This window comes from Falco peregrinus, chromosome 11, assembly GCF_023634155.1.
Source record: "Falco peregrinus isolate bFalPer1 chromosome 11, bFalPer1.pri, whole genome shotgun sequence".
Lineage (NCBI taxonomy): Eukaryota > Metazoa > Chordata > Aves > Falconiformes > Falconidae > Falco > Falco peregrinus.
In genome coordinates, this window is record NC_073731.1 from 13,928,470 (window position 1) to 13,949,651 (window position 21,182).

The following is a 21,182-nucleotide window of genomic DNA, read 5'->3' on the forward strand; positions in this document are numbered from 1 at the left end:
CTACACTATTCATTTTTAAGGTCATCTGAAACCGGACATACTGTCTGCATTACTAAAGTGTTAGATCTGTCACTAGCACGACTCCAGTCCAGCCCAACTGGCGCTCCCTTCTAAAGCACTGCTTGGGTGGGGGTGCGCACAGGCCAGAAGCTATCGCCCCCATGGGCAATGAGGATGGTCAGTCCATTCTGGAAGATGAAAAGAGTTTGATAGGGTAGATGTGGCCAAACTGTGACAGTTCATTACAGGACTACAGAATGGACAATGGGGCTGTTTAGTTCATGAATTTTTAGATGCAGTTATAGACTACTTGAAAAGGTTTCAGAAGTTTTATACAATAGCTACTAGAAAGAGCCATACTTTCTAGGAAGAATAATAAATTCTGTTTTTTCAGCATTCCTAAGCATTCTCTAGGCTCGTCTTGCATGACCACGTTTCTACATTTTGCACGACACTTGCTCCAAATCCCATCTTATGTACACAGCTTACTTCGCCCTTTGGCTAACACCCTCAGTTTAGAAGGCTTTCTTTACTTTAAAAGCTTATCCTCCTATTCTCCTCTTCTGTCCATGCTTTCTAAACCTCTCCAATCTCTTCTGAGACTCACAGGCTACACAGTTCTTAAGATCTTATTTAATCCCCCTGATCAGGCTAATACTGTATTTTTAAAGAAAGCCTGGAGAAAGCCAGCTGCCTTTATCTAGGATGAAATAACTGTTTTATTTCAAGTAAAAGCCATAAAATTTGGATGAAGAAAGAAAACAGTGTACCATTTGCTTCCCTTTAAACACAATAATTATCAGACTGATTTTCTGATACTTTGAGAATAAATCAGAGTGACATTGACAAGAACTATATTATCGTGCATTTATGTATTAATCCAATTATGTTATCCAAAGATGCACAAAACCACTTTACAAATAATCTTGGCTACCTGACAGATGTATCTGCCATTTCATTTGCTGAAACAGTTCCAAATCTTATTTAGCACAAATATCACATTGTTTTCACATCAACAAAACATTCTTCCTAATTCTGTTGACACCACTTAACCCATTTATTACCTCTTATGTACAGCTTTGAAAATATTTACCTGCAATTCAGGAAGAAGTCCATTCTAAAGCACTGTGTCTGAACACCTGAAACACTATCCACAAGAAAATATAAATGACAAAAAAAATTTCTTTCTTCCTCCTACAGTGATGTTAATTTGTACATATTCCTCTTTTATGACAAGTTGTGCATCATTAAGATGACATGTGCTAGTCTATTCCATCTTCACGCAACTTTTGCTTGCTGAGTTTAAGAGTATTTTAGCCAACTTTGATGAAACCACTGTATTAAGTGGGCTGGAGCTCATTAACAACTGAAGAACTGACATGTTTGTATATAACCTTCTTGACCCATTAATCAAGATAACTACAAAGTCAACATAAAAGTTCTCCTTACAAGACCAGGTTGGTAGGAAAACTTCATAGTAATGTCAAGTCATTTCTTTTAGCCAATGTCTGAAGTAGTACAGACTGATTCTGAAAATCAGAAGGTGGGAGGAGGAGAAAACTGTAGGAGGAAGCAACCCAAAAGGTGTTCACAGGACCTCAGAAAAACTCGCCTTTAAAAAGGCCCCTAGAAATAGGAAAAACACTGCAGAGAGACCTTAAAAGCTCAGTGCCGATCCCATGCACCTTGTATAAAAGAACTCTCCATTGTTTGTGACTCCTACGGTGACCTCTGTTTTCTCTTAAGTACTGCAACTACTTCAAGTAATTTCCATGGTAACAGCATATAGTTCCCAATTTTAATACCCAAACTGAATTCTTAACTGAACAAATGAAATAAAATACATAATTTACCTCCTTATGCAGATATAATTCACTAGAAGCTAAAATGAACAAAGATATTCAAGTGCAGTTATGCCTTAAAAAGAAAAGAATGTAATTTTCCAGTTTTACAGCTTTCAGAATTCTGCCCGAAGGATTACACTCAGCAGTTACTCAGCTGCAAAATATTACTTCTATTCCATAGATCTTGAATATGAACTATTAAATCTATTAGATCAATAGTAATTCCTCCCATCTGCACTTACAAAATTGATATAATGACCATAACATTTTCATACTGAAACATTTCCTTTTTAGGTAATAAAGAAGAGAACAAATATATTCAACTTTTTAAATTGCATCATGGCAGTTGCATACAATGTAAGCCATGAAGCTACATAATAAAGACTAGATTATGAATTTCACCAAAATGGCAATTTTAAATAACGTACCACTGAGCTTACTTAAAAATAGAATGAGATAACAGATGTTCTTCGGTGCCTAGATGCCTCTTTCCCCCTGCAATTTATTTTTTTATTATTTTTACTGCAACCACTAAATAAATTTGGTGATTTGTTTCTGAACAGCTCAAACACTGGTCATCCACAGCACAAAATCAGAAAAAGTGTCAAGTAAGAGTAAACAGTCAAACAGACTTTTCAAGCAGAGTAAATAGTCAGAGAAGATACATTTTAGAGATCAGTTATTTTTTGAAGATTTTATAAAAGATATACCAATGAAGTCCTCCAAGTGCTCAAGAACAGTACTTCTCACTCTCCCCACCTCCCATAAAAAAAAAAAAAAGTTTCAATGCCATTACGCCCAAGCACACAGAACAAAAAATGCATCACATTTTTAACTGAGGACCAATAATTGCCAAAGCTAATAAAGGAAACAGGCCAACCTGGACACACACTCAAGTTTGCATTCCACGGACTGCTTAAAGCAATTTTCCTTAGCCTACGCTTTGGAGGATTCTTTAACAATAGCTGTTGGAACAAATGTGCACTAAACAAATTTATAGCACAGAATAAAATGTTCAGTCAACTCCCCAGCTGCTAAATGTCTTTTTAGATTATTAATGTCAAATTAGTATTGTGTCTAAAATGCATCTTTTGAGAATTCCAACTTAGAAATGTATTTAATTCAAGAAGCCCAAACATTTTATTAAGTGTATGTGATAATTCAGCAACTTGTTGGATAGAACCCACAAAACTCAGATTTTCTCCAAAATACAAGTATCTCCTCTCAATCACCTTATATCTGTTGACAAATACAAGACAACCACAACACAGAAATAGATGCCAGTAAAATACAGACTGTCCATTGTCCCTTGAATAAGAAGTCTAGACTCATCGGTATTTAAAAGATGAATTCCAGAGTTCCATCATCTCCCCAGTTTACCAGACACAAACCTAAGGGCTTTCCAGTCAAAACACTCATGGGTTTTTCTTTCACACTTCCCTTATCTCATGTTGATGTCTGATGTATAGAAATCCTAGGTTACGTGAGCAGAAAAGCCATACTGCCACCTCTATCTCCTACCTACATTCCCTTTAATTAATTTGTACTGTTTCTTCCCCCTCAAAAGCTTAAGCGTTGCACATTAACTAAATTCAGAGCGCTGTTTCTGAAAATACTTTCCAGCAGTAATTTTCTTCCCCACTATCAATCAGTCGTTTCCTGAGCATGGGTCTTACCTGCACAGGCAGGCCCTTGTATTAACATGCCTCCAAAGTAGTATTAACCCCTTCCATCTCATGCATATCTCCAGTTCATAACATGAGCACTGCTAACAAGAAAAAATTCCTAAAGGAAAGAGGAATTATTTACATCATTTAACTGCAGGCATTCAGCTTGGGGAGCCACATTGTGGGAAGAGCCACCTGAGGTTCCCCAACACTATCAGTGAACATAAAAAGATTTCTCCAAAAGGCATTTGAAACACCACGTTGAGGTTCATGCTCTCTGTCAAGTCCTGCAGGAGATTCTCTGCTCTCTATTAATTATATGTGCAATGTAGCAAGATTAGCCTCCTCCAGCAATTTGTGTTACCTTACACTGGCCTCTAGAATTACTTTGCTGTGAAATTGGCAAATTATTATCCTTGTTAGACTATTTCTCTGAAACGTTATACACTTCTGTGCTGTAACAGATTCAACAGTAGTGGTGTCCAAACAATTCTTATGCGCCAGAAGATTAAATACCTAGCAGCATACTTTTCTGCAGAGAAACTCACACATCACATGAAAACTAAGGTGACCATCTGCACTTCTCCAGCAGTCGCACTAACAATAAGAAACAAACAGATACACAAGGAAAGCTGGCTTAAGAGCAGTCTCCGAAATTTTTCATTGAAGTCTCAGTAACAGAAGAATTCTTCATAATTTACTAGTTATGAAAAACATAACTAAACCAATTTTTGTCAAGGAAGAATGAACTATTGGCATGGATTTTGGCATACTACTACTCTGTAAACCAAACCGTGCAAGTTGAAATTGAGAAATGCAACTAAATTTTCTAGAAGAGAGGCATTTTCTAGTGACTTTGCCACAGCCATCAGCAAAACAGAAAGATGTGTCTCTTGAATGATCAGAACAGTTTGGATTTGATTTTCTTTGCATTCATAATAGGTGACCGGAAAAATGAAAAGTTTTGGTGGCTGCAGATACTTTTCCTGCTAGCTTGCTGGTGTATCATTGCTACAAAACCCACAAGCTCAGCTTGCATACGGCACTGTGAACTTTTCAAGGATGTCTCATTCTTTACAAAATGCTGAGAGACTGTCGGTCAGTTGTGGAAACCGCTGCTGACCCAAAACCTTATTGTTAGACTTACTTCCAGACACCTGTGGGGAAGACCAGTTAGGTGCTCCATCTGATGGTGCCAACACATGCCCACATGACAGAGGACAGTAAAGAATCTTCAGTATCTTCCCAGATCTATGCATCAGGTGATACACAGCTGACGCAGACAAGGCACAGGTAACAACAATCTTTCCATAATACAAAGGATAAAAAGGGTTTAAGAAGTCTGAACAATAAATTTTTTAACAGTGAACAGCAGCTTCTGTTAAAATGGTAAATTACATGCTCTTCTGTGTAAATTACATGAGAGTACGGTAAACCCCTTTTTCTTGACTGTAATTCAGTACTTGTGAGCAAGTCTGACTACTGTTGATGACAAGAGGAACATTCTCTTACTACTAATCTGCAGTATGTCAATCCGCACCAAGAGGATAAAATACATTTATAGTTTCTGGTTTCACCCAAGAGTGAGTTATTTCAATTTCATTCATTGTCACTCCAACGTAATAATACAGATTTGCCATACTGAACCAATTTGTTTCCCTTTCATTTACACACTTACCTATGAAGGCAAGATGAAATACGACAGAGGAAGTCATCTCTCTTTACAGCTGTTATATATGCTTTATAATTTACTACAAACTGGAATCATCACCAATAATGTCTTCCAGCCCTTCGCCCCATTTTGATCTACCGAAGTTTTAAACCCAGTTTTCATCTAAATAGACATTATTTAGATGTATATAGAAGAACAAATCCTTCCCTTAAAAAGAGGCGATGAAATACAGCTCAAATGGGAAGAGTGTCTATGTATACACCTATACACACTGTTTCACTCAGATTCAGTTTTCCTACCTATTAAATCAAAACCATAATTCATGGTCTTGTTTTTAAGTAGCGTGGGAGCTAACGAGCCTAATTTCTGTTGGTACAGTCTCCAGGTCTGCAGATGAAAGTAAGCTTTTGAGGGTAGTCAAATGCCAGGGGCAAGGGATCACTACAATATTGCACATCATTGGGAAGGGGGCTGAGAACAAAATAGTGTTGTTCCGTCACTCTGTAACACTTTGATGCACCCGTATCTCAAGTGCTTGTGTAGAGTTATGGTCTCCACACCTCAAGGAGTACACAGTAGAGTCACTCAAGCTACACGGAAGATCCCACAATACCGGAACTAGAAGACACAAGCCAGTAAAAGAATTTTCTAAATGGACAAAACTACTTTCTTTTATGCAGTGGTTAATGAGCTTTTGGAATTTGCAGCCACTAGAAGCTGTGAAAGCAGTTGGTAACAGCCCAATCAGAGAAGGACCTTAGATAAAAGAACGGACAAGAAATCTATCAACATATACTAACAGGATCAGAGGGGTATAAGGAGAACCAAACACAGAGGATGGCCAGGCTCACAGTCTCTCCCTGACCAGCACCTCCTGCTCTCAGGGTCACAGACAAGACACAGGGTGGGGTGCCAGTTGATCTGACTCAACAGGGCACTTAAGTTGTTAATGAGAATGCAGCTTGATTAGCCAACTTTGCAATTTGCCATTAAAAGAGACAGGATAATTGAATTGAACAGAATACAGATTTAGAAATCAATATTTAATACACCTTCCATTGCTGCTGTTATTCCCCAGTAGAAACAACAAAGAAAATGGTATAAAGAAAAGTAATGAAGCCACTACTTTACTGATCACTACTGATGTTACTTACAGTATCTAAAATTTCCAAGATCTTTATTACATCTCCAGTGAAGTATAGAAACATTTGTCCCAATCTTACAAATGAAAAACATGCATGAAAGCTGTAACATGAAACATGAAAGCTGTAAAACTGCTTCATGGTAAAAATCAAAACATAAATGCAGAATCTGGTGTTTTACAATGATCACTCTTTCTCTCTTTTAGCAGACATAACAAAGAATAATGTAACTGCTTCCATTAGCAGCCTCATAATGATAAGTTACACATGGTTTTCCTGTAGTTAACCCAACTGTAACACACTATATTAAAAAAAAAAATTTCACTTACACTGATTTTTCCAAATGTTGTATTTTCTGTCTGATCTCTCTTCTATTGCTTTCTTTTCTTCACTCACCATTTCTGTCAGTTGAAGATGCTTACGCACACTTTCATATGTCTTATCTCCCATAAATTTGGTTCTCTACAGCACCTAATTTGTTCATTTTTATTTATTTCAGCTTGATTCCTCATTTTCAACTGTTCACATGCTGTCTTCTTCCATATTAGGGGGTGAATATTCCTTTCATGGAACAGTAAACTATTCAAAAACTGCACCAAATGTAGCCATCAGCCTAATCCAACTGAAACTGAAATGAGAAAGAGCAAGGACAGTCCAAGCTCAAGCAGCTCAGGTTTACCACCAGTTCTACAAGCTTTTGTTGAAAAAAGGACACTGAATAAAGCAGTTTAGTTTATAGCTTTCCCATTCATACACTGATGTATACCTTTAAAAAGTGCTGCCCAGAAGATAATTTGAAATTTGCAAACAAAGAATCAAGTTTAACAACAGACAAATTTGCTTTACTATAAAATTTTTAATGTCATCTAAATTATTCTACAACCAAGACTGGCCTAGTGTTGGTTGACAGGTGGCTTTATGAAGTTCAAAACTGAAAAGTGATTCCATATAAGCGTATTACTTGGTTTTGCATATACAATTTGAGTATTCATAATGTGTAATTCTAAGTGTGGTACAGTGTTTCAGATACACGTCAACAAACCATGCCCATTATCTGCTGAGAAATGCAGAAAAAGAGAACTGATTTATACAACGGTATCAAACAACTTCAACAGATGGCCATCACTGATCAACAAACTAAAATAAACCAGAATTCTTACAAATCCAGCAAAACAAGATTTCCTTTTGTAAAAGCCTGTCTTTGTAAATACATATGGCAAGTTTTCACAGCTAATTCTAGCTCTTGGAGTGTAAAAGAAATCACGGAAGAGGATTTAAAGAGTGTTGAAGATGCCTTTTAAACACAGATTTGTCTTATGCAACATTAACTTCAAAATAAAACTTGCTGTAGAATTATTATGAATAATTTGATAATTTAGTGTTTAGGTGTATCTTTATGTATCACTGTCAAGTTGAAAAATTACTGATAATTTTCACCTATGTCAGATCTCTTAGAAGGTGAAACAGCTTGAAAACAGATCTAGAAACAATTAACAGTTTAAGAAACTCACAATGAAAACATCAAAATCCAGAATACATAGAAATTCTAACTACATTACAAACCTCCCTGCTTATTATTATGTCAAACATGAGAAATGTATTCTGGATCTCTTAAAAAGTTAATTCTTTCCTCTAAACTATAAACCAAAAAGAGAAAAATATACTATACTTTTTTATAATTTGTATCCAACAAACTGGATTGGCAGGCACTCTCTCACATTTCTCAGGTATTTCTATACAAGCCATATTGACCCCTCTACACACACTTTTTCAGACAAATTTCCATTTTCAGAGGATGAGTTGTCTGGCAGGTTGTTATTGACAGCTTAAATGCACGACAGCTTTTTTTGCTTTTCCTCAAATCTGTGCTGGGCTCTTTAGGTTAGGATAACTGAAATTGCTATGGCAGAGACAGAGAAGGAATTTGAGAAGAAAAAAGCTGCCTTGATAAAGTTCTTGATGAAAAGTGTTATTGATTACATCTGTAGAGAAATGAGCTTCTAAATCACTAGGACCACATTTGGAGCTGTAATTAGAAGTGTAAGCTTAAGATCAAAAGTATACATATCCTGAAATGAGGAAAGGGATCTTTTAAATCAGTAAACACTCGGTCGCAGATGAGGCAATAGCTTTCTTGATCCTGTGTAGATGATCTACATTGTTTGAAATATCTGAGACTATCACCTTATCTTAGGAAAAGAAATAAAATGCCAGACTGAATACATACCAGAAAAAAAGATGTTTCAACATGACAGACAGAAAGATAATCTAGCAGCATCTAGCCACTAAAATGGAGGCTTCAGGAAATAATTTCCTTGTATTTCACTAAGTTAAAAAGCAAGGTATTGGAAACATACCAGTAAAAATTTTCCAATATGATCACCTTCTACTAGAAAGAGTGATCAGCTCTTCTTCCCACCTCAAAAAAAAAAACCAAAACAAAACCAAAAAAGAAAACTGCATGCCTGCAGTGAAAAGTGATTTGTGAAAAGAACATCAGTGAAAACCCTCTAAGGTATGGAGTGACATTTCAAAATTGCTTTCTTTTAATAATATGTTTCTCTAACACAGGCCAAGATAATTTTTACTTATCTCTGGACATTACATTATCACTGTATTACACAGGAAAAGATGTTAAGATTTCAGTTATCCAGAAACGAAAAAAGCTAATCTGTTTTATGCAGCAAGGTGCTGGTTTTTTTTCTAAACTCCGAAACATCAGCATATCTGCACAGTTCGAAATAAAATATTTACACAACATATGCTTCCCAAAGCGCAGTACAAATAAAATAACTAATCAACATGTTGCCTATGCAACCATTTGCATTTCTCAAGTGCGGTAACTAAAGTAAAGATGGTTCCGGTTGCCCAAGTTTAATCATTCCATTTGCAAGAAGTCCTTTTATAAAGATATTAATGACTTCATGATGAAAATTTTTTCAAATGTTTTTCAGACTGACTGAAGCCCTTATGAGAGCTCCTGCCAGCAACTCTTAGTCTATGTTTTCCGGTTAGGTCAGTGATGTAGAAGGATTGCATTTTAAGTTAAAACAATTCTTAATTCAAGTTGAAATAAATGCTTCTTTTGGATGTCTGCATGCTTTTTCTGAACACCACTGTTCCCTACTAGGGGAGGGCAGAGGACGCAGAATTGCTTAAAAAAGTCAGTGCTAAATTAGAACTGCAGACACTGTTTTCTTCTCAGATTACTTCAAGTACCTGGGACAGTGCTTCAACTGCTTTTTCGAGTTAACTCCTCACTTGTTTCAACATCTCCTTAAACTGAACCATACTTGGAGCATGTTTGGCAAGTTATTATGCACTAAGTTTCCACCAAGCACAGTAAAACTGCAAAATCATTATCTACTACAGATAAGGATGTCAGAGACCTACTGGTAAGGCTGAAAGTGAGACATTGTTGTTTAATCAGTAGCTAATTTTAATGAGCAACTCTCCCAAGTGGAAAGAAAATTAAATGACTGTACCATAACCAATATAAAGTACAGGTATCTGAAGCTGCCTGATCAAGAACAGAATTAAAGAAAAAAGTCTTGTCTAGCCTGTATTTGAAAATCACATGTCTTCGCATGTCACTACCTGCAAAATAATTGTGCACAACTACTAATACTTCTTAGTTTAGAACTGTGTTAATACTGAAACATTTGCTCTCCCTACGTTTTGCCTTTTTCAATCCTCAGGAGACAGGAACTACAATTTAATTTGTCTCCACTCAGGCAGAGGGTTACAAATTGTGTAATCATTAGTAGCAAAAACTATTGAAGCACTGAACAAAAACCCCACCAAATATCATCAATGCTTAATAAAAGGAAAGGCAAGAAATCCTCTCTGCACTGATAAATACAGTTAATACACAAGTACACCTTTGAAAGCAAAATAATTCTGCACCACACTTTCTATACAGCCAAATACTTTAAGGGAAACACAAAGCACTTAAACATATTATACTATTACTAATTCAACCTACTAGTATTAGAAAATCTCAACATTTTTCAATTTAAATCAAAATAAAAACCAGGAAAAAGCATATGCTTAAATAATTTCCCACATTTACAGCATTACTCTACAGGCATCTAGCAGTTCTTTTAATAGAAACATACTTTAGGACCAAAAATTTATGCAGTAATAATTAATATTTCCCTTCTATTAGTCACATTATAACACCTCAGGAAGAGAGAAGACAATAAAATAGTAGCAAATGAAGATTAAAACTGACCTCTTTCATTACCTTTTCCAAATTCTGATATTACTGAAAAACAGCATTACATTTCAAACCACAGATTGGTCTGGCTAGGCAAATATTCACCTAATTCAAACTTGGCATCAACCAATGTCTGATGAAACATGGAAAACTGAATCGGGAAGAAATTCTCAATTATGTACCATCTCTGTACTTGCTCTCTGTATAGCAAAAACAGCAAGCCAGAACGAGTCTGTAAATCTGGGAAGTTTAGTATACAAGCACAATATACACTAGGAATAACAGTTTCACTAAAAGAGTTTAAACAGAAAGAAATTAAGTCTTCTAATCTTTTATTATAGTGACATCTTGTGGCTACATTTGACTTATTTTGAGACCTCAAATATTTTCATTTTCTTGTAATTGTTTTAATGAAGTTCTTCAAAATTTGTGGTCTAGGAAAAAGTAAAAAGATGAAGCCATAAAACAAAAGTGGAAGGATGAAAAAAAGTGAGAAGGATAACACAGAAGGCAGCACTGCCTGTTCAAAGATCTTTAGAGGTGTTAACATTCACTTAATGCATTTGCACTTTTTTACCCGCCAAAAAGAGCGCTATGGCTTAGAATCACAGCTCTGACTACGACCTTGATTTGAAAATCTGCCTTTTTTTTCTTTTTTTTTTTAAATGAACTACTGTTGCATACCCATATACAAACTGATACCCACATGGGTTATGAAAAATAACCTACAAGCAGCTGTTACGATTTTTATCACTGATTTCTTGAAACAACACAAAACTGTCAGGCGAATGAACTAAGTGCTATATAAGAACTTTCTAATATAATAAGATGGTATTCATTATTTAGGTTAATGACAGGGTACAGAGTTGGCTTAATTAACAGGTACATATTAAAAATACTTGGAAATAGGAAAGAAAAATATTAACCTCAAAAATCAGTAACAAACCACACAAGGAAAACAAACACACAGGCACTCTCTTCTACCTTGCCCAACTATATTAAGAGGACACTGGAATAACTACAAACCTGACATTTATTCCTAACTTTTGACAGGAACCTGCTTACAAGATTATTTTCTGTCTCCCATCTTCCCTCTAAACAAAGTCTTCAGCGCTACAGGAAAATTGCTATAAGTGCAAACAATGAAAACAGTTCCATATAAGAATTACCCTAAAATCCCGTGCTCTTATCTGCTTTTTCTGCATAGTATATAGCTGCCCGATTTTTAAAAGGTGGTGGAACAATGTCTTCTAAAAGCATTTAAAGGACAAAAGAAAAGTCTAAAATACAATTATGTCAATAAAAAGCCCAGGTATTATACCTAGCATTTTCTCCTACTTAAAAAAAAAATAATCCTCAAAACAGAGCAACACCTTCTCACCTGTTATACTAAGCTTCAATGCCTAAGAAATAAACTTCCTTGTGCAGATTAGTTTATATATCCAAATCAGGAATTACATCCTACAAATCACAAATAAATCATCTTCTGTGTGTGAGAAAGCATAAACAATCTTCTCATCTTCTTTTCATTATATAGTTTCAGAGGTTTTTGTCACTGCCCTTCCATTTTCCATCTACTAATCTAGACAAAGTTTATGGTTGGCAAAAGTTATTTAAACCTATTAGAACACAGACTGAAGCATACAAGTACGTAACAGGAAGAAGAAAAGAGCGTAAATAATCTTATTACATTACTTACTTGATTCTGCCTAATCAGTTTGGATGGCTTGGTACATGCTTTGCCAAGTACAAATTATATTTCATGGGCAGCACAATAATGCCCCCAAGGAACACTATTGTGAATATTCCATAACACCCCATGGATCAAAAAAATCAAAGTCATGATAGAAACTATGACACACAATACAATAAATTACTTGTTAAGGAGATTGAACTGGTCTTAATTCATTGCAGTATAAACTAATTTTTTTTAACAATTAAATGCCAGAAGGTTGCTTTTTTTTTTTTCATCCAGCTAGTGTGAACGAGGCATTGATTATAGATTTGAAAATGGACAGATTCACTTGAGAAAAGCGGAAGGTTTTCAAAAAACAAACAAAAACCCCAACCTGCACACATGCAAACAGAAGATACATTCCATCAATTTTTATGCCCATGGAAATACCTGAATAGCTTCTTAGAACTCAGGTGAGCCCTTCTATATTAGTGTAGCCCTTGACAGCTCTCACCTTGCATAACTAATATTAATGTGAAAGGTAACTCAAAAAGTCAAATAGCCTTGCCTAATGTTACAGGGCTCATATTCTCTTTAAAATCTATGTTTGAACAATTTCTCTGGTGTATCAGACACAAACAAGCTGTCCTTCAACAATGTGTACAGAATCTGGCGTGTTCTACTCCCTTGCTTTGAAAAAAAGGTGTGTAAATTAAAAAAATAGAAAGGCAATAAACCTAGTCTCCAATTCTTTGTTGTTCCTCAAAATATCAATCTATACAGTGATGCCATAAAGCACTTTGAGCTAAAATAATACTTTTTTTTAAATTAAAAAAAAATACCATCTATCTAGACCTATTCTGGTAAGAAACTGCACTGTGAAGGATACTTAAGTATATCACCTTCTGCTGAAAGTGAATACAAACCTTTAAAAAAAATTACTGCACAGTTCCCTAAGTGGTTGCTGGCAAAAGACTGCTATTTGCATTACCAAGACAATGCAAATGCAGTGCACTCCTCTGTATTGTTGCCCATGAACAGGAAAATTTTAACACTAGGACTTCTCACACTGACTCAAGGGTATACAGCAGAAGCAGTGTTGAGCAATATGAAAACATAACTAGCTTTAAGTGTAAAGAATATATTGATTAACCTAGTGCTAATGTGAGTGATTTGCTGAGTTACATTACAGTCTTCCTTTAAAAATGGGGCAGGTATTTACATCATCAAATTAAATAAATGGGAGTTTTTTTCTAAACAGAGCATATAAAACATTTAAAACATATCTACCCTTTGATAAGCATGCATAACTTCTCTGCAAAAACAGAATATCAAATATTAAAATAATATATTCTGGCAATCTCGTATTAGCTCATATTTTAAATTGGTGCTCACAACACTGGAGATATCCCTTTTTTAGATAAGAAAAAACTGCTACATATTTTAGGATTTATATTTTGTGTATGGTAGCGTCCTAGAGATAACGAGTCTAACTCATTTAAGTAAACAAAACTACTTTAAATACATAACCACCAAAACTTGAAATTAGAGACAGAAAAAAAAAGTTCAGTACCCCTTGCTTACTTCTTTCTAAACAGAATATTAATTAAAAGATAGATAAAGAAAAAGTCTCCAATACTAATACGTATGCGCACATAGCCTTCCCCACACAAAGCCTCTTTTTTGGAGGTCATGTGGTCCAAAACCCTGACCAAAGCAGAGCCAACCTTCAAATCTGACCTGATTAATTATATTAATATAAATAAATAAATACAAATTCTTAAAGTGGAACTCCTCAAAGAACTGTTAGCAATTTTAGGTCTCTAATTACATTTTAAATAGACTTTTCTTCTTATTTGGAGGAAATAATACATCAAGAGAACAGTAAATTATAGCCACAGTACTTGTACTTTTGACTAGCAAATGCACTCTTACTATAACGTAGGCTTCAATTCATTGATGTAAAGACAGATTACAGAACAGTCGTATCTAAACTACCCTGAATTATCATGTTGACTCACAACTGAGAACTTGTATTGCCTTAAGGTTACTGCTCCCTAACACTAAGTACTCATAAACTTATGCTGCTACATGACTTTCTCTTTAGCTCTTTGACTCACTCTTCAAAACAGCTGTACCTCCAGGGAATTCCCCACCACTCTGTGGACAAGATAACGAGGAACAGAGATTTATAGAAAATAAAAGGTTTACTGGGCATCATGGATCAGAACAGGAAAATTTTAGAGACATGAGGCCTATGCGATAAGGCAATCTGTGCTGTAGTTTCCTGGACAGCTATATACTTCAGATACCTGCTAAAACGAAACTGCGGGGGGAGGTTTCCAGGTGAGTTTGTGCATGCATTTAAATAAAAAATATATAGCTGTCCTGGTTTTGGCTGGGATAGCGTTGATTTTCTTCTTAGTAGCTGGTACAGTGCTGTGTTTTGGATTTTATGTGAGAATAATGTTGATAACACACTCATGCTTTACTTGTTTCTAACTAATGTTTACTCTAAATCAAGGACTTTTCCGTTTCCCATGCTCTGCCAGCGAGCAGGAGCACAAGACGCCGGGAGGGAGTAGAGCCAGGACAGCTGACCTGAGCTAGCCAGAGGGATATTCCATATCATGGAATGCCATGCTCAGTATATAAACTGAGCCACCTGGGAGCCACCAATCGCTGCTCAGAGACTGGCTGGGCATCAGTCAGTGGGTGGTGAGCAATTGTATTCTGTGTCTCTTGTTGGGTTTTTTCCCGTGGGTTTTATTACTCTCTCTCCTCTTTGTTGCAATTATTATTGTTGTCGTTATTTTTACATTATTTCCATTATTAAACTGTTCTTACTTCAACCCACATTTAAGCTTTTTTCTGATTCTCCTTCCCATTCCAACAGGTGTGGGGTGTGGGGTATGGGGTTGGGGAGTGAGCAAGTGGCTGCATGGTACTTAGTTAGTGGCTAGTGTAAACCACGACAATACCTATACACACGAACACACCACATGAAATGAGCTCCCTCCTAATAATTTGCTCCTTCAACAGAGGGCAAGCCACTTACAGATGATTAAGAGATCATTGGAGGTCCTTTGTGTCAAAAAATGAGGAAGGTACCTCCCAAAACTCTGGAATAACTTCTCCCCTCCACTCTTCCCTCCTGTACTTTCAGGCAAGGCTACAAAAAGCCTTCACCAAAACAGAACAATGATGCTCCCAAAACATAGCGCGCACACACACACAAGACAGCTGAGGGGTGTGTGTGATACACAGATAAACTGATGCTGAAATAGAAAAATCACTTGCAGACAAGTCTTTGGATGAGGCCAAAGAATAGCTGCCCTTTTGAAAGAAGATTAAGGAAAGTCCCACCATAACACCCTAGATCTCTTCAAATCTTCTTGGTAACATGATGGAACCAAAATAAAGCTGTGCTTACTAACTATCCATCCACTTTGCACCACATTGAGGTCACAAACACAAAAAGAATATCCCCATAACCTACAAACTCCATGAGGTACTTCATCATTGCTAGAGGATTTATCACAGACACCTTTAAGTAAAAATTTATCAAATATGCACACAAACTAAGGGACAATGCCAACCATTTCAGAAAGAGAAAACAGTAAAATCAGAATCAGAATGTTTACAGGGAAAAGATGAGAACATATTTGTCTGTATCGGGAAAAATAAGTTTCAAGTCAGTTACACTCATTATGAACTTGAAGGACAAGAAGGCTGAGAGAGAGTTATTTGAGGACACACACACAACTGACCACCAGAAGATTCTTTCCCCATAGAATACAACTGCTTGCCAGCAACATCAGTAAAGACCAGAGAAAGAGCTCATTCCTTGGGAAAAAGAAAGCACTTCCCCTCCTTAGGGATTCCAGGAGTTGCTGTCCTGATTAAAAAGTTTATGTCTACAGAATAATTATTACAGTAGAGGGAATTTCCTCTTCGAGCCTATGACCCAAAACATAATGATGGTAGTAACATCGTTAGAATCTACAGATTGTGGCCTCTCTATCAATGAACTTAATTCAGTTTTTGGGTAAGACAGCTTCCATGTGATTATAAGCTTTTTCCACAATTCCCAGCACCTACAGTAAAAAGACATTATCTATCACCTTAATAAAGATTAAACCCATCTAGTTCCTTTGGTTTACACAAAGCATTGCTCAAATCTCCTTAGTCCTAACTCTCCCCTTTCACTCTTTCAGAACCGTTTAAAAACTCTTCCAATGCAACAGCAGAAAATATAACAAAATACATAAAAATACATTTCCAAGTTCTATAGCAAGCATGTAAACATATCCTAAACTTTTTGGCAGTCAAGGAATTATGTTTACTACGGAGCAAAAAAACCTGCATCAGCTGCAAGAGGAAAAGTGCATATGACTCAAAAAAAAAAAAAAAGGAAGGAGAGACATATGTAGTTAAAGATGGAAGCACCAGGGTTTTCAAAACAGGATGCCTGCAATTTATCACCCATATTTATATTACAAAAGCATCCACCAATACAGGCAAATATATTTATTTTTAAGATAGTTGATGAAAGTAGTGTATATCATGAATAGCCTATGTAGCAAAATCCAGAAGCTTATTCTGGTGTCTACATCATTTAATTATAGCCATGCAACATTACATTGATGAACTAACCTGCAGACACGGGCAGGAAAATACAGGTTCTGCCAGGACCGACAGAGGTATTTAGAGTGATCAATAACCCGAATCCAGTCTAATTCATCCATGGACACCTCAATGTAGTAGGAATAAGACCTATGGATTGTCAAAAAACATTGGTTAGAATACAAGCAGCCACATTTAAGTATTCAGTTTTAACTTTCTTCTGCATTTTCAGTTGTGCTGAAAAGAAGGCTATTTGTTCCTACCAACAGACTTGTTTCTAATACATCTAAAAGGTACTCCTATTTTCAAACTAGCTTTGAAAATAAATTCACAGGCAGTTATTGTAAGACAGGGATGTTCAACAAGAAGCCACCATGCACTTGTACAGTTGCTAAAACATCTCTTTTGGAGATATTATTCATGTCTCCCATGAGAAAGATGCAGTTAAATGGCTGGCAATTTAAATGACTAGAAGTGTACATAGGTTGGAAAGGATCTCTAGAAAAAGCGAGGACAATCTTAGAGCAAGTTCCTTAAGGCCTTGGCTGGTAAAGTTCTGCACACCTCCACGGGCTGATATCCATAACCTCTCTGGGCAAACTCTTCTGAAGCTCAGCTACCCTGCTTTGAATTCCTTTTCTAATATTTAATAGGAATTTCTCCTGTTGCTTGTGTCCACTGTTCTATGCCCTCTTAGCACAGAGCTGTAAAGGAGTGTCTGGCCCTATATTCTTCCATTAAACAGGTGAAGACAGCAATAAGTTCCCCATTCTAAGCCTCCTCCTCTTAAAATGGCAAGTTCTCTCAAGACCTCCTTGTACATTGTGTGCTCAGGCCCTCATTATCTTGGTGTCCTGCTGAACTCACCCCAGTATGTCATTATCTTATACTGAGGAACCCACAAATGAACAAAGTACTCCAAATGCTTCCTTTTCTATTTATCTTAGACAGTTGAGCTGCTGGGGAAAAAAACCCAACTGGTAGTTCCGGTACTGTAACTGATAAGAAGCAAAAGAAAGTCCAACTGCAAACTTGCCTCAGAAAAAGAAAAAAAATCATGATTACACAGAAAGAAACTAGATTCTAGACCACTGTACCCTCAGTATTTATGAGGGCAAAAACCCCTAGAGTACAGGTCTGTCTTGTTTGATAGTCTGCCAGCAACAGTGGTTTGTTCTACAAATTTCAGAGGAAGGGCACAGGACACCAAGCAACAGAATTTTTTTAATAAGCTGCCCCAAGAAGAATGGGTTTTCTCTGAGTTTCAGCAGCTGCTGATTAATGCCTTGCAGATGAGGGGTGTTTTGCTAATCACAAGCTCTCTAAAAACTGCTAAAGAAGTCCTCATTATTACTATATCTCTAATACTTTTTCAAATTTTATAAAATTGGTTGATAACTGGTTTGTAAATTCAGTTGATCTTATGGGACAAGTAGCAAAATATTGTATGAATTAGCTCCTTGTATCTCCAAAGTTTTACTTTTCAATGTTTCCCAAAAGAATAGAGGAAAAGCATAAATTTCAGTTGAACTGAATTAGGAGAACTTACTTGAAACAATTAAATAGCTAAAAATTCACGCAGTCTGTTTTGAATATTTAATAACTGTAGTTCACATGTTTAAATATTTTTGTTTATGAAAATAAAAATCAAAATTAATAAAACATTAGTACACTGTTCTAAAGTAACACTGTTTAGTTAAGAAAACAAAACGCAACTGTTTTGCAATTCTAAACTGTTAGTCTGGAAGTAATATAAAATTAATCTTTTATCAGAAATGTAATAATGTGTTAAAAGTATAAGCAGCTTGTTTTATTGTCTTTAATAGAAAATTGCTTATTAATATCTGCATGAGCTGCCTACTAAATTGTAACATTTTTGTCATGGCAAGTTATAAAATTAATATATTCAATTTGTCATTGAAAAGAACATTCCAATTTTCCTACTTAAGCAGTCACTCAATTGTTCAAATATATATAATTTGATCTTTCATGCATTCCCATAACAATCTAATGTAGCTAAGCAAAAATTGGCCAAGGCATCCATGATAGCTCATACTTCATCAGTCTCACCATGAAATGGCTTCAAGGAACTGCTGTAGTTAGTTGGTAATTCACATTTTAAATAAATTTTACTAACTCTGAATTATTGTCGGTGTGTTATTTCTTAACAATGTTGATATATTGAAAAAATCTGTATGAACATTTCTTCAGCGTCTGGAATATAAATATTTTAAAATTATTGTTTCTGCAAAGGAACTAGAAAATTGTTTTTAAAACTAAAATAAAAGCAGTTTAAAACTAAGTGCCAAATAGAAAACAATATCATGTAAACCTTCATTAGTAATATAAATTATTTAATGAAGACACAGAAAATAAGTTAAAATATCATAAGTTAGTTTAGTATCACAAAGTATGTTTTGGTATGTAAGTGTCCAGAACTGCATTTAAAAAACAGGTTGTTTTCAAATAAAACTTCCATTGTCATCTCCAACACTGTATCATGCTGCTTCCAGAAAATATTTAATTAATATTTCACATTGATATATTTCACCAGTACAAAACACATTACCTTCCCTTTTTATATCAGCTTAGCACCTACCGACTATCCCTGTCCCACAGGAGTATTCGTATGTGGTTGATTATTGAAGGCTGGCCTAGTTTAATTTCAATTCCAGAACGGCAGTCATCATCGATCGGGTGTCGAGAGAAGCCATGATCCAAGTCATAGTTCTGAGTATCCCCATCCAATAAAGCAGACTTCAGCTCCCCTTTTACAACCTGTGCTCCATACTTCATTGTTGCAATATTTTCCCCTGGTACTAAGAAGAAAAGAAAATACTTAATTTTTACTCTGTCATATCGCAAATTAGATGTTCTGAACATCAAGTGTATTAGGTCATAACAAAGATTTATTGATAGTATCCTTTCTTGGCCACAAACACATGCTCAAGGGAAAAAAAAACAAAACAAAATAAAATGAACCTACAAAGAGAGGCATTTTAGAAATTCTGCTTCTTCCATTTCATTTGATGCCCCCTAAGTCTGTTACAGTAATAATAAGTAGTGATAATTTACTACCATGTAGTATCTATACTTCCGGTCCCCTTCATGACTTTACAGAATTGTATTAGACCTTCCTTATTCAACCATCACTTTCCTCCTGGTTTTAAAGTTTTGGTGTATTTAGTCTCTCCTTGTGACCAAGCTTTCATCATACCTCCCATCATTTTTTTGCCCCTTTCTTTCCTTCCACACACCCCCTAATTTCAGCTGTTGGTCTCTTTTGAGTTTGTGGTGGTGGGGTTTTGGGGGGCTTTTTTTAAGTGGAAAGAAACTAAAAATCACATAAAATGTTCAAGATGTGGATGCATCATGAATGTGCAAAGTGGTATATGTGCAAGGTATTTTGGTAGCTATACAAGCTTCTCGTACTCTGCAAAGCTAAATGAACCTGACAGAAAACTTTTGGCTACCTGGGCTCTGAACCAACACGGTGAGGCAAGATTTTATGCCGTAGTTCCACAGTAATAAACCTGTTACATCCTAGGAACAGATCTTCCATCAAGATAACTGGGGATAATGATCCCTAACTCCAACTACAAAACAATACATTGATGAACCAGCCTGTTAAGAAGATATTTTTAACATTCTTGTTTGAGGAGAGACACTAGAAAACACGATCTGAAAGTTAAATGATGAAAAGCTGCCCCTGAACTCTTCTGGCAGGTTCGCAACAGAAGCATCAATTTTAACAGGATGTGAAGTTTAACATCTAAAGAACGGAATCTGAAGTGGTAAAATTTTAACTATATTGTAGTACTACTACATAAAACCATCAAATGCACAACTGTGAAATTGCAAGTGGTGTCAATGTCTCCACAAGAAGTCCCAAGAGCCTGAAGTAGTACTAAAACAACACAGAGATTTGATTCTCTAAAAAGCTGCAATTTTGACAAAGCTAGAAGCTTTGAGATTAAAAGCATATTATTATTGAGACATGAATATGCAGAAAAAGTCAGAAGATATCATTTAACTTTTTTCAAATTGATCTATTGCACCGTCAACAGAATGTCTTGCATGACAAGACTCTTAACAATATCCTAATATTAAACTCATATGTTTAAATATCAGTATCTAACTTCAGACAGAGAACAAAGGGAAGATGCAGTTCTAAGCAAGCAGTTATTTTCAGGGCTTATCACACCTGACTGACTACAGTGCACTCTCAAAGAACGCAGTCCTGGTTTCGGCTGGGATAGAGTTCATTTTCTTCTTAGAAAAGGTTAAACCACAAACATTCAACTTTATTCTTTGCTGCGGGGCCAATATTCTCTAAA

The 21,182-nt window shown here is 35.9% G+C and overlaps 1 protein-coding gene across 1 annotated transcript in view; it reads right to left on the reverse strand.

Annotated features, from left to right (window-relative positions):
* BTBD9 (BTB domain containing 9) overlaps positions 1 to 21,182 on the reverse strand; it is a 118,513-nt gene that overhangs the window by 85,968 nt on the left and 11,363 nt on the right. The window contains exons 6-7 of the mRNA XM_055815914.1: positions 19,445 to 19,664; positions 16,876 to 16,995 (exon numbers count right to left, since the gene is read on the reverse strand). Coding sequence (XP_055671889.1) covers positions 16,876 to 16,995; positions 19,445 to 19,664 — 340 coding nt within the window. The remainder of the gene's footprint in view (positions 1 to 16,875; positions 16,996 to 19,444; positions 19,665 to 21,182) is intronic.